We start from the raw sequence: 13,970 nt of genomic DNA on the forward strand, positions 1-13,970 counted from the left end.
CACATCGACCGCACGCCATGAACGCACCCGCAACGCTGGGCGCCTGTCAGCGCCCCGGCACCGCATGCGGCGGTGGCTGCGGGGCCTTCAGCGGCGGCGGGCGGGGGCAGGCCGCGGGCTCGCTCAGCCCTGAGGGGACCGCAGCCCCGGGGCCGACCTGTCCGCCGGCGCCCGCAGCCACGCCGGCGCTGCAGGCGGGGCCGAGGGCGGGCTCTGCCTCCCCGTAGGCGGGGGCGGAGGCGGAGCGGGGTCAGGGCGCAGCGGCCGCCCCATTCCCCGCTAGCACCCGCAGCCGGGGTCGGGGCGCGGCGCGGGTGAGAGGCGGCCCCGCCAAGGCCTGCCCGCCGCCGGCCCCGCTCCTCAGGGACCGGCGAGCAGCCTCTGCGGCGAGCGGGGCCGGGCGGCGGGGCGCTGCCAGCCGGGCCATGCCGTGTCAGGCGCCGCTCCTCTCCCTTCTCCTCCTCTTCCTCCTCCTCGGCTCGGTCCGGGCTTCGGGCGCAGGTGGGTGCGGCGGGGCGCGGGGCTCGCTGCGGTCGCGGCCGGCGGCGCGGGGCTGGAGGCTGCCGCCCGGCCTGCGCCTCTCACTGCGCCTCCCCCCGCGGCGGGCATCCGGCCCGGGAGGCGGCGGAAGCCCGTGGGGCCGAGGGGCCCGGCTGGGGCGGCCTTGCAGGGGGCTGGCAGGGCCGTGCCGCTCAGCCCGGGCACTGCAGCAGCCCCGGCGGGTGCGGGAGCCGCAGCCGGGGAGCGGCAGCGGGGCTGTGGCGGATTTCAGCCGTTCCTCACCCCGCCTGTGCCTGGCCCTCTGAAGGAGGGCGAGCCCTGGTTTCTCCTGCCCACCCCGGGGTGGCTGCTCCTGGAAAATCCGCCGTCGTCCGGGCTGCCAGGGGCTCGCGTCCCGGCCCGGGGCTGGCTCCGTGGCCCCAAACCGGCTGCCTCGGTGAGAGAGCAGCTAAAACCTGCACGGGTTCAGCCTTGAGCGGGATTGATACGGTGTAAGTCGTTGATGTGGCTGCAGTTTGTGATGTGGCACCCGATCACCAACTGTGCTTGGGCCTGCTCCGTTTGATTTTGTGAACTGACAGTTTAGGTAGGTTTGGATTTAGGCTTTGATGTAAAGGCTTTGCTATAATGGGGGAGTTTGCTCTACAGGTTGTGTCTGAACTATAGCTCACGAGTATAATCCTGGCTTCAGTATATATCCCAGCAACCGTGGAAGAGCTGCTGTGAGACGTCTTGAATGAGCTATGCATACAGCGTGGTCCTTATTCAGGCACACGAGCACGTCTGTGAGTTCAGCACGTCCGCTGTCACGTTTCCTTGTGTTCACCAAGGCCTGGCTGGCCAGCCTGTGACTGGGGAGCCCCGTGGGGCTCTCTGGCTGTTTGGGAGCAGCTCCTGTTCCAGGCCTGCAGTCTGTGGCCAGACTTGGGAGTCCAAATGCCCATGGTGTGTAGGGACGTTTTTGGAGGAAAATGGACATGTACTGAGCCAGCCATTTGAGACCTGGGAAAGTAAAATTGTATAAAAAGGGATAGTTTTGCTTAATAAAATGACTTTCACTTGATTCATATTGAATCGTGTGGAGTCCGTTGTTTTCTCTCCTCAATGGTGGGGCTGAGGTGAGCCAGGGGGACCTGCTGCAGCCAGCATTGCCCAGTCCCATCCCATCGACAGCAGCAGGATTTCCCAGGGAGCTGTTCTGGTGTTTGGCTTGTGCGTAGGGCCTGTCTACTCCCCGTCTGAGCTCTCTCTCATAGGCAGGTGCATTTTGTTCTGTTGCAAATGGAGATGTTACGCATTAAAATCTGAGCGAAAAGAATAGCCACCCGTCCCCACCTGGCCACACACTTCCACTATTCACCTTTTGCAGGCTTTGGTGCTTGTTTGACAATGAGAGAAGCCAGTTCGGTACACTAGAACAGCAAAAGTCCATCCAAAAACCCCCAGACTTCCTTTTTGCCATTTTGCAGAATGATGTGTTCTAAGGCTGATGCAGGGGAAGAGATCAGAAATCATTCAGGAGCAGGAACGGAGGCTGTGAAACTGATGGCTAGGCCACGCTGAGCTGCTTTCTCTCACCATAATTTGTGGCTTCACACTCTGCTGTGTGAAAGCTTTGACTTGCGGCTTGAAGAGCCAGGAAGTCCCTGCATCAGGAAAAAACAATCTGAGCATTGTTTGGCAGATGCTTTAAAAGAACGGGTTCAGTGAAACCGCCTTCCAGACAGAGAGAAAGGACTGGACATTTCTGACTTTCCCTGGCTAAGGTGGTTTGGGTTTTTCTAGGATACTTGCATATGTAGGTGCTTTTTTCTGGAGTGTGTGGTTTTTTACTTTGGCTCATGCAAACTAATGATCGTTACAGAGTTGTTTGTAGCGCACAGCACCTTGATGTTGAACTACAGAGCCGTGGATTTGATAATTTTCTCAGCGTTTTTGAAGCTGGTAGGGGACGTGATCTGTTTCTGAATGCTAGTATAAGGCAAAATAATCAGTGTGGAGTCTTGACTGAGGACAAGATGAACCAGCTGCCCTTGTCCTTTATTGCTTTTTCCTTTTTTTTTAAGAGGGAGAGGAGAGAAGAAAAAAAAAAATGCTAGTGCTTTTGTTTCATTCTGAGAGCTTTCTTGAGTTTTGTAAAATTAGTTTGTATCGGATGTCTGAGTGCACAGATTACTGATGGTGTGAGATACCTTGCCGCATGCCAGACCAGCAAGAAAGAATCTGCATGACTGGAAAGTGAAAAGTTTTCTTGAATGAAGAAAAGGTTACTTCATGGCCTTTAAAATACACGAGAGATTAATAGTTTAGGTATCATTTGTCACTGTAAGGAATCACGAACAGGTTTGCAATGCTGAATGATCCATCTGTAGCCTAAGGCAATGCGTGTTTACTTAAAAGCACTACTCAAAAGTTGAGGTTAAGAAACTAATAACATACCTAATTAAAACTTTGAGAGCTTGACTAGTTATTCTGTATTTTGGACTTAGGGTTTAATGCAACTTTATGAAGATTTGTGTTGTCTTTTTCCCGTACATGGAGGAAGTTAAAAGCCTGGCATGACATCTCTTCTGAAAGGTAGCGCTGGCAGCAGCAGTGTGCTGTCTAGTGCTGTGTAACAAAATCAGATGAAGAAATCAAAAAGAAAAAAGTTTTTACCATTATCCCTGTATTCCTAAAGAAGGCTGGGGCCAGAATTTAGCTTAAGTGCTTGATCTTCTCATCGTATTCATATGAAAATAAACAAACCGTATCTTAGGAGACTACTGTCTTAAGAACAAAAAATGGAAATCTTATCACGAGGGATATCATATATCACATACAAAGACATGTCATGGTTGTCTTTGAGCTTAGGACCTGTTGACCCACTATGCTTAATGGTGTAAGGGGATCACTGCACGGACAAATACAAGTGAAGTGTAGGAGAACCTTTCTCTCCCTCTTAAGACAGGCAGGCAGGCAGTGAAGCCAGCAGTTGCCCAGCTCTGTCCTTGGAGGTTCTGGGACCTGCCTGGAGAAAGCCGTGAGCAGCCTGATCTGATGCCAGTGCTGGCCCTGCTCGGGGCAGGGGCTGGAACTGGAGACCTCCTGAGGGCCCTTCCCGCCGCAGTGACTGCAGTGCTGTGGTTAAAAGCGTGAGGATTTTCTGGTTTTAAAGGCATTTGATAACTGCGTTTTCCTGTCTTCCTCGCCTCAGCCTACTTGCGGTGATCATTGGTCTCCTTGTCTTTCAGTGTTTTTTGTTTCTCCAGCCTGCTGTTTTGCCCTGTTTGCCAGCTAACATCTCCCTTCAGCTGCTCCCCTGCTTCACTTCTCATCTGCCTTTCTTTACTTCACCCGCCCCCATTTCCCCAGCCCTTAGTTCTCTGCCTTGTGCTCTGCTGCCCTCCCTCCCATCCTTCCTCCAGCTTGGTATGTGGCCTTTGGCCGTGCTCCAGTCCCCATAGATGGCTTCCTTCTCCACCCGGCTTGGGCCAGCAGGCAAGTGGTTCTTCTCCTGTACTAGAGACGCAACTCTTCGCTCTCAGCTTCTGCCTTGCTCGCCTCCTGACAAGCTGCTCGAGAGCAAGTGTGGCCTTTGTTCACCCTCAGGAGTTTATAACGTGACCGAATTTGGGTGGACATTCCTACTAGCGGAAGGCACACCTCTAACAGAGGTTTCTGTCCTTTTCTACATTGTGAAGTCGTTTTCAAAATTGACATAACTTCAGGCTTGCAAGTGGAACGGTAAACTGTGTGTGTAACTGTTAGTATGAGAAGGTTTGTTTTTTTTTACCTGTTTCCTGGAAAGTTTCGGTGAAGTGACCTTGGTGTTTTCAAACAAGTTAGCAGGACGCAGATGGTCAGGAAAAATGTCTTCTGAGTTGTTAACGCAGTAAAATGTGAGATGCAGACAATTGAAATAGATGAGCTTTTGTGATGACAGGTGGCAGTGAAACTTAATGACACCATTTAAAGCTGGACTGGCTATTAAATGGATGGCAGATGCTCTCTATCAACCCTTTCCTTCCCCCAGAAGGGAAAAGAGAAAAGGGAGAGAGACTTATGGGTTGGAAAGTTGAAACAGTTTTAATAAGCAATAACAACAAAAAGAGTATAATAATAATAACTGAAATAATTAAATATATACAAATATATACAAAACCAAGATCGAGCTCCCCCGATGACTAGCTGGGTGGGATTTAGTGTTTTGTGCTGGACTCGGTACTTTCAGTGCTGTGTTCTGTGTGGAGTAAGTAAAAGCAGTAAGTTGCAATTCAGTGCTTTGTGGATAGCAGGGACTTAAATGTAGTGCTGTAGCGCACCTAGAAATGCAATGAGGGGGAGGAATGGTTTTGCCTGTAAAGCACTGAAAATGTAATATATGGTGATGGAATTTGGAGACCAAAAGTTAGTTAGTGTATGCTTGAATGCTTTAATAGTTATTTCTATTCCTCCTCTTACTTTAGAATCTTCTCCCCATTTACCGGCACCAAAGGATGTGATGGTTTATTCCTATAACTTCCGTAGTTCACTGAGGTGGTCTCCTGTTGAAGTGGATAGAGGCTTGGTGCTATACACAGTCCATTTTAAAACGTAAGTAAATAGATCTAAAACTAACGAAACTGATTTTGTTCTGATCCAGTAACACAATTGGTTTAAAAAAAAAAGCTAAGAATTAATAAGCAAATGAAAAAATGAGTTGTCTATTGCAGATGCTCTTATATATATATGAAAGCAGCTTCTGAAGACTGACAGTCTCTTAGCCTGTGATATTTCCACTAAACTGAGCAAAGATTGAAGACCTGAAGGGCATCCAGAAATGTTGCATAGTTTCCTGTATAATTTTAGCCTTACTGAATTTTCCCTCACGGATTTTAACTTTTCCCCACATACTGACGAGATGGAGCTGCTGAAAGGGCTGTGGAATTAAACCAGCATGGAAGTGGTAGTTTTGTAACATAGTCTGTTGTTACAAAAATTGTCTGGGTGGGAGGGATTGTATTTTAGATCATTGCGCTGTTCTGCTGATGCTGTATTTGTCCTTTGGTTTGCATTGCAGAGGGGCCTTTAACCAGTGGGATGAGATGAACTGCACGTCTATCACCCGGACTGAGTGCAGTTTCCCCTGGTCGCTTAAGGAGCGGCGCTGGACTGTTGTTTTGCGTGTGAGGGCTGAGCTAGGGCAAGTGACTTCTGACTGGGTGGAAACAGATCCATTTGTGGCAGAGAGAAACAGTAAGTGCTGTCTATTATTTCAGTGTCTCTCTCTCTCAAAGGAGATTTCTTTGAAAAAATGATGTCCATTCTAGGCTTTTTTGACTCTATTATGTACAAAAGCCAAGTAAGATTTGTAGGCGTTCAGTTAACAAAGACTACAAGGCCTCGGTGTGACACTAGGCATTTGATACTACTTAGGTCCTCTGGTAGTGGGGTTAGCAGTGAGCTCTTTCAACAGATATCAAAAGAGAAACAGAGGAGTTTCCATGGGTGGTTAAGCCTTATAAGAACTACAATGTATATTATGTTAGTTTTCCATTTTCTTATTTCCCCAGGTAGCACTGCCACATGCACACATACCCCGCCTTGTTTGTGGTAGTATGAGTACAAACTACCTGTTTCTATTGAACAGATCGCTTTTCTAATAAATATAAACTGTCCTGACTACAGTGTAGAAGGGTCAAGGCACACTTTAAATCCCATTAAATGTGTGAACAAGTGTATTGTTCTTTATAAGATCTGCTCTTTGTCTTGCTGAGAGTGGTTTCAGGATTAGAAGAAAGTAAATACGGAGTTTAAAATACCTCTGAAATGATAACGAAGCAGAGGAATGGATTTATTAAAACTCTTTAGTTCACACTCTCCCATACTTTGTGAGGAGCAGTGGTGGTCCATGCTGCAAAGAGTATGATACTTTCCCTGGTGCCTTCAGTTCTAATTCTTGTTTTTTCTCTAGTAATAAAGAATGTGGGGATGAGGAACTACCCGAATCCCAAGTTGAAGATTACAACTGACGTATCTATAGCTTGTGATGCAGTATTTTTTGGGTTGGGTCCTTTGGGGGTTAGGAAAGCACTGGGCTAATAGGAATACAAGACAAAGGGGAGGCTCGATGTGGGAGAGATGTTTGTGTGTCTGTTCCTTGGGGAAGCAAGAGGAACATTATGTGATCATTCTTGTGTGACCGCCCTCAAGATCAGTTCCCAGACAGCAAGACCATGGGCTACTCAGTCAGGCTGTTCTCTTCCTTTAACATTTGGGTCAGTCCCACTTGAGAGGGGACCTTCGTGACTTTGCGAGGACACGCAACAAGGCGTTTGCAGTTGTACAGCAACAGGAAGTAGAAAGAAACTGAAATTTCTCTACCAATATAAAGATCATGGGGAATTTTCTCTAAAGTAACAGTGGACAGAGCAGGTTCTGATGGATTTTCTTTTTTTTTTTTTTGAGGTACAGTAAGCAGTGATTGGATACAAGGACTGATTTTTTTTTTTTTTTACTGTTCATAGTTACCTCTCTTTAGTATGCAATGGATTGACGACTAATGACCATATATGACCGGTGGTCACACAAGTCTCTTGTGTTAGGACTGACAGTACTTTATATAATGTTTTTCATGATTTAGACCTCAGAGTACTTCACAGAAGGAAATTGTCATCTTTACCCTATAGGACAAATGGAGACATCAATGCAAGGAGGGGGAAACTAGTTATTCCTCTTCCAATCTATTGAGCCAGACACTGTGTTTTTTAGAGAACATGGAACATGTGACAGGCTATTTGAAGAAAAAAATATGAACAAAATTGTATCACCATTAACTGCAGATAAATTCAGATACGTTGTAGTGAATATTTACTGAATTTCCAGGGAAGGTGAACAGAAAACTATTTTTTTTTTAAGCTACCTAGTTTCAGTCATGCTTTCAAGTCTTTTTCCTTAGATTTGTAATAAAACAGATACCTGAACTGCGTTAAGTAGATGAGAAAATGTTGTATTTCTTTACTTGAGAAAAAGCTGTCAATATTTGGCATGTTTGCTGGAGTATCTAAGTAAAGCTGAAGACAGTATGATGAGCTGTTCTGCATCCCAGAGGATCACTGCTCTTTCTGCGTTTATTTTCAGCTACTATAGGGCCCCCGAAAGTGAACAGCGTGATTGTAAGCTCTGACTCACTTCTAATTAGTGTCACACCCCCTTTTGGATCTGAAGCAGGTGACTCTCTTCAGTATCATGTGTCCTACTGGGAGAACGCAACAAGTACTACTAAAAAAGTAAGAATTCTCTCTATTTTGTTCATAATGCCTTTGTGACTAAGAGATATGAGTCAGTGTCTCTTGGCAAAACAGCAGAAATGGAGGAAGAAAACTAATGTCATTTTTTTTCTCTAGCAGTGAAGGTCACCATTTGCTGTCTTGGAAAAAAGTTAATTTGGTCTTGGCACAAGTATTGCGTGTATTACAAAACTTTAAAAAAAATCTTTTTTTCCTTCATGTGAAGCAAAGGTTAAATCACATTGCAGATCAAGGAAGAGAATCCACAAAGTGTCAAAGGTGGCTTTAAAATTACATTTAGATTCCATACTTTGCTTAGGCAATTTGGAGGACTCTGAAATACCCTTTCTCCTTTCCTGTGCTGGGCTTGTTTGTGCTGGCGGCTTCAGTAACAGGCTGCTTTGGCCTGATGTTGCCTGTTCCTAGGGCAGAGAAAGGCAGAGTTAATAGAAACATGGTGGACACAGCTGGGATGAGCTGTCCCCGTTCATATTGAGACTTGGAGGTATTGTGCTCGTGCCCTTATGCTGCTGTCTAGGGCCCTAGTAATTGTGTTCTTGACAGGCCAGCATTGCAGGGGAGGGATTGAGTTACACTTAAAAAAATAAAAAAAAAAAAAAAAAAGAGGAAGAAGCAGAACAACATCATTCTGAAGTCAAGTGTTTAAAAAACAGAAGCAGAAAAAAACAAAATTTATTTAAACCCCTTTTGTTTCAAAGACCTTGCTAAATCTGAAACGCCTCCACTTCCTTCCTGTCTTGCACCAATGTGTGTTTTTCTGACACACATAAAATACCTTCATGTTTGAGATTCAGACAAGAAGTCACTGTTGTATGCTTTGGTAGGCTTCACCGAGGCTGTTACCCTAGCTCCTTATGTGTTAAAAATTCCCAAAAGACTGTGATGGCCATGTGGAGACTGTGGAGATTTTGCACTGCCCGTCAGCTGTTTTCCTCTTCAGTAGAAGGAGCTGAGATGGTGGAAGGTCTTCACGGAACTCCACTTGCATCAGCCTCCTCTGATGATGAAGGCATTTCTCATGGCTTGTTTTTCTCTCCCCCTTCCTATGTTGCCCTCCCTGCCTGAGCTGTTACAGAAGCTGCGTCAAAGCACCCAGCAGCATATTGTGGATCAAGTGAGACCTTGCATCAGTTTTCATGCCTCTGCTGTTCATGCCCTTATAGATGGTTTTAAATGGTCGGGCTTAATTTCCTTTAAAAATAATGAAATTTCAAATGCATTTAAGTAGGGAAGTTGAAATCTATTTCACTGCTTCTCTTGTTTGGGAAAGCCGAATTATGAAAAATAAAATCTGTGCTTTTTGAATGAGAAAAATTTGGGGAGGGGATTTGTGTTGAAGACAGGTCTGGTTTTTACAATAACACTTTTTTTTTGGTCTTTCAAACAGGAGACAAAGACGAGCAATACACTATTCAAAATTGGAAATCTAAAGGAATTGACACTTTATTGTTTTAGAATTCAAGTAGAATTGATGACACATTCAGATCTCCAGTTACTTGGACTGCAAAGTGTTCCAGAGTGTTACAGAACTACAATCAGTGGTATAAATCTGATCTTTTTATTTTTTTTGTGTATAATGGGATGAGTGTAGAACATGAGTCTTAGATCGTGTAACTGCTCAGTTGCATACCGGTATTTGTCCGGAGTGCTAAGAGAGCACCGCAGAGAGTTCACAGTTGTCATTAATGGCAAAATAATAAGGAATTTTTCAGTCAGTAATTGAGAGTCCATGTTGTACTCTTCCCCTCGTCCTTTCCCTTCATCAATACTGCTATGAGTATTATGTATTACTTTATAGAAATATGCAAAGAAAGAAAATACAAACACTTGGTCTTTAGAGGGAGTCATTGATGAAGGAGATGGTATTACTCTTGCAAATCCTCTCCTTCAGCCACTGCCTCCTGTAGGACAGGAACATCCCTCTCCTCTGTGACCTGCTTCCTTCTCGGATGTTTCAAGCACCATGTTTTTGTACGAGATAAGAGAGAGGGTGAGGGGAGGAGAGGGCATGTGCAAGATAACGGAGTTTGTCCCTCTCTTCAGTCTCTCCGTGTGAGCACCAACACACAGGCACAACTGATCTTCAGCGTGCTTTGAACGCACTGGAAGACGTGTAGATGGAACCTGCTTAGGCAGTTTCTGAAGCCCCCCAGGAGCTGACCTCCTGGGTAATATTGACCTGGTACCTGATTGGAAGCTCCAGAGCTGTGATGCTGGAGTCTGTGATGCTCCCTTTGCTGAAGGGAGGTGCATGTTCTGAAAGAGAAGCCCCTGGTGTTAATGACCCTTGCTGACAACTTGAGGGTGGAAGGACAGATTGCATTCCCCATGGGCCCTCTGCCCGCCAGCAGTGATTCCTTCAGCTCTGCGTTTGCTCTGCTAGCGTATTAAGTAGAAGCTTGCCTTAGGCTGCGTGATGGAGGGGAAGAGCTCATGGAGCTGGTGACTTCCACGTGGAATCACAAAACAAGCTACTTCTGAACACAGGTGTTTAGAGTGCATCTATAGAAGAGTTGTGAACTTAGCCTTGGAAATCATACTTTGATTACCAAGTATAGTAAATTTCAGCTTGCTGTATGTTGTTTTACATTTGATGATGTATAAATATGAACCTACCATATGTATATGGTGATTTTTTTCTTTCTTTTTCAGAGGCAACCAGAGCTGGATATATTGTACTAATATTTGTGTTCGTGTTACTTCTTGTAAATCTGGTAACAGTTGGTTTGTTTCGTCTGTGGAGACACCACAAAACAATTAAATATTGGGCTCAGCCACCTCTAGAAATCCCATCACACTTTAAAGAGGTATGTGTAGACATTTTATTTTTCTCCTCTCTCTCCCCTTCCCCCCTGTAAAAGACAGTGATAATCTTGGAGTGAATGTGAACAAAGCTAGTTGTTGCATAACAGAAATAGATATAAATAATTGTTGACTTAGTGTAAACTGTTACTTTTCTCATGCATGATCTCCCACCTTATTCCTCTTTTACTCAACTGAATTGCTTTTTTCTCTGCACTAAGATACAAATGCTGCTATAATCCTGTTATGAAACCCCAGTAAGATTCTCTGTTCCTTAATTATTCCTTGTTTGCCCCTTTTTTTGCTTTTCTAAGTCATCAGGCCTGAAACAGTTGCTCACTTGAAGCAAAAAGCTTCTGTGTGCTGCAGAATGTGTGCTTGGGACCTAGGGCTCTGATTAGGAATCAAATATGGAAAAGCGTATTTCATTTTAAGAGCAAGGACTGACTTGAAGGGGAATGTTCTTGGGCTTTTTCTTTTTTTCCTGTAGGTTTAGCAATACTGAGATGAAAAAGTCATCCTGGGACTTTTTTCTTCTTGTAGCTCACACATTTCTGTACTAAACGATATTGTTTCAGTCCTGTTCGTCTTCCTCTTTTTAGTATGTAAACAGGAAGTAGTCTTTTAAGCAAAGTTCTTGATTTAAAAGTTCTTGTCCAGCATACATTGTGTATTTTTAAAAGCTTGCATTTGTTTGCAGTTCTTTGAGGTGTATTTCTTTGTATATATGTGTGTGCCAGAGTAGTCTCTTGTACTACAGTAGTTCTGTGGTTGTGGAGCTGTTTTTCCACATTTTTATAGAAGTATGGGTAAATGAACCCAGACTTTCTGCAGAGTCCTGAGTACATCATCTTCTCTCTTCATGCTACCTCAGCTACCATTTCATGGGGGCTCAGTGAGACAGCTGTATCACGTATCAAGCGAAGTATATCTCACAGAGGAAAAAAAATCCTTGTACAGTGTACAAAATAGTGCAGCATTTCATGCAAAGGACTTGCAAGAATGGAGTCTATCATTGTGTGTTCTGGAGTAATTGTATTAATCTGGAAAATATGCAGCAAAAGTAGATGCTCTTGAACAATGGTGAGCCTGGTTTTGGGCAAAACACTGATAAGAAATGAAGGAAAATCAGTAAATATGCAGAATTTTTTAAATGTATATTTCTAAAAAGGATCAACCAGCCTGAGACTTCTTCTCTTAAAGCACATGAGTACAGAATACCGATTATTTTAAGGCAATTTCATATGTACTCTTCTAGATTTTCAGAAAAATCACATGCTTCCTTCTTTTACAGAGCGAGCTCAGCTTTCAGCATCTGAGTTATAGGGAGCAGTTCTACTATAGAATTTCTGCAGAAATGCCTTTACATAGCAAAGCCAAACCAAAGTTCATTTATGTCTTAAATTTGCTAAAGGGGATGTATTTGAGGTTCCCATATGAAACATTTGGTTTTAATAAACCTGAAAAAATAATCATATTGCTCATTAGCCTTGCTATGGGTACAGAGAAAGTGGTGCCTTCATTGAAACTGAGGTTAACTTTGTCCCACAAGAGATGTGACTTGAGCTGTGGTCCCATCTCAGCCAGACTGTGGCACCTCCCACAGTACAGAACAAGCTTTTGAGTAAAACTACAAGCTCTGTCAGTCTTTTAACACCGTGAAGGTGTCGGTGTTCCAGGCATTTATTTTAATAATTTTTTTAAATCGGGGAAAAAGTGTTCAGCGGCAGGTTTGGGTTTTTTTTTGGTTCAGTACATGAAGGGGTAGATGGCTCCAATTCCTGGCGAAACACAAGATCGACTTAGTGATAAGGAGAGTATGTGGGGGCGGCAGGAGGAACAGAAAGCTTTTTCTCTGGCCTGTGTTTTTTTTTCTAATGCTCTTTTCTTTGATAATGCATTTGTTGTAAAGCTGATGATGACTTAATTTTGGAGGAAAGGCGGGCAGAGGGGAAGTCAAAGCAAAAAGCAACTACAAGAGAAGAACGCCACTAGAGTTTTCTGGTAACAATAAAAGATGCAGCTCTGACTTGCCTGACACTGAACAAACCAGAATCTTACATCTCATTTGCTCCATCAGCACTTCAGACAAGCTGTCGGTTGCTAGATTCCTGCAGTTGGAGGATATGTTCCCAGCAGTGTAATGAAGTGTTTTCGTCTGTTTGTTCTTAACCAGTAGGAATTTGCTTGAATGGACATGAAAAGAATATTAGCCAAAATGTATAAAAAAACAGGAACTGCAGGCTACTTTAACTCACTTAAATGGATGTTTGCATTATTTCATTTTGTTTTGCCACAGAAATAAGGTAGCTTTGAAGGTATTTTTAACTTTATCCTTCTTCAGGGAAATCCAGAATAGAACATACATTTAGCAGGTCTCACTGTGAACTCTGGTCTGTAGCAACTTGCCTATAGGTGGTAGTACCTGCTCTGTCTCTGTAATTTCTAATACTTCCGTGGATAGATATCTAACCTGTTCTTTCTGACTTTCTCCAGTATTTGAAAGACCCTACCATGCCTGATTTAGAGGTGTCGGGCAATTATGCTGAGGAGGATGCCTACCATTCCTTATCTGTTGTATTTTGTGGAGAAGAAAGCCAAGCCTGCGGCAGCAGTTTGGATGGTCAAGCTCATTCACACAGCGTCTCCAGTGAAGTAACTTAAGGGGCGCCTTAGTGAGAGTGCCTGTACTAAGTCTTTGCAGAGGCTCCTGCCCATGAGCGGCACCGTGTGGCTGCTGGCAGGACAGACAACGAGCTCTGGACAAAATGCAGCCACTGAAAAATCCTGAGACGTTGCTTCCTGAGAACAGTGCAGACCCTGAGCCTTTTCTTCAGTGGCTTCTGCTGTGGTACAACAGCAACTGTGTTCTGCCAAAGAGATTTAACAGGTAGAATGTGAAAGGGAAATGAACACTAAATTACCTTAAGACAGACAGATGGTTATAAAATGGTTTTATTAACATCATCATATTTCCATCATATTAGTCTTCTGGGGCAGCCTCTTCCCTCCAGATGCAAACAGCAGTCTAAAAAGAAAAGTTACAGGACTTTATTCTCCTCAGCTTGAACCTGTGCAAAGAACTGCTCCAAGAAAGGCCTCCTACTATCTGCCTCCCAACACATTCATGAGAAGCATTAATCTTCTGCTCCTGCAGTAAGACAATTGTTCTTCACAGCAAAACAAACTTTAAAATAATTTTGCTCAGAATTTATATAATGTGTATCAGTAATTATCAGACACTAAAATTTCTTGTTGACTATCAGATTAGTCCTGCAAGTTGACTGGGGGTTGTGTTTTGAGTCCCTTAAAGCAGAAGACTACAAGGTAAGGCTTACATTGCAATGCTGTGGGGTCTGAAAGGTGTCTAATAAAGCACAAAAACCAAATGAACCA

The 13,970-nt window shown here is 44.3% G+C and overlaps 1 protein-coding gene across 1 annotated transcript; it reads left to right on the forward strand.

Annotated features, from left to right (window-relative positions):
* The first annotated feature begins 260 nt into the window (after positions 1–260).
* Positions 261–13,967, forward strand: IFNGR2 (interferon gamma receptor 2). Its single transcript, XM_068425390.1, has 7 exons — positions 261–501; positions 4,950–5,076; positions 5,543–5,718; positions 7,603–7,751; positions 9,160–9,313; positions 10,425–10,579; positions 13,071–13,967. Exons 1-7 carry the CDS (start codon positions 426–428, stop codon positions 13,236–13,238), a joined length of 1,005 nt encoding a protein of 334 aa, XP_068281491.1. The 5' UTR covers positions 261–425; the 3' UTR covers positions 13,239–13,967.
* Positions 13,968–13,970: the final 3 nt, after the last annotated feature.

This window comes from Nyctibius grandis, chromosome 2 (assembly GCF_013368605.1).
Source record: "Nyctibius grandis isolate bNycGra1 chromosome 2, bNycGra1.pri, whole genome shotgun sequence".
Lineage (NCBI taxonomy): Eukaryota > Metazoa > Chordata > Aves > Nyctibiiformes > Nyctibiidae > Nyctibius > Nyctibius grandis.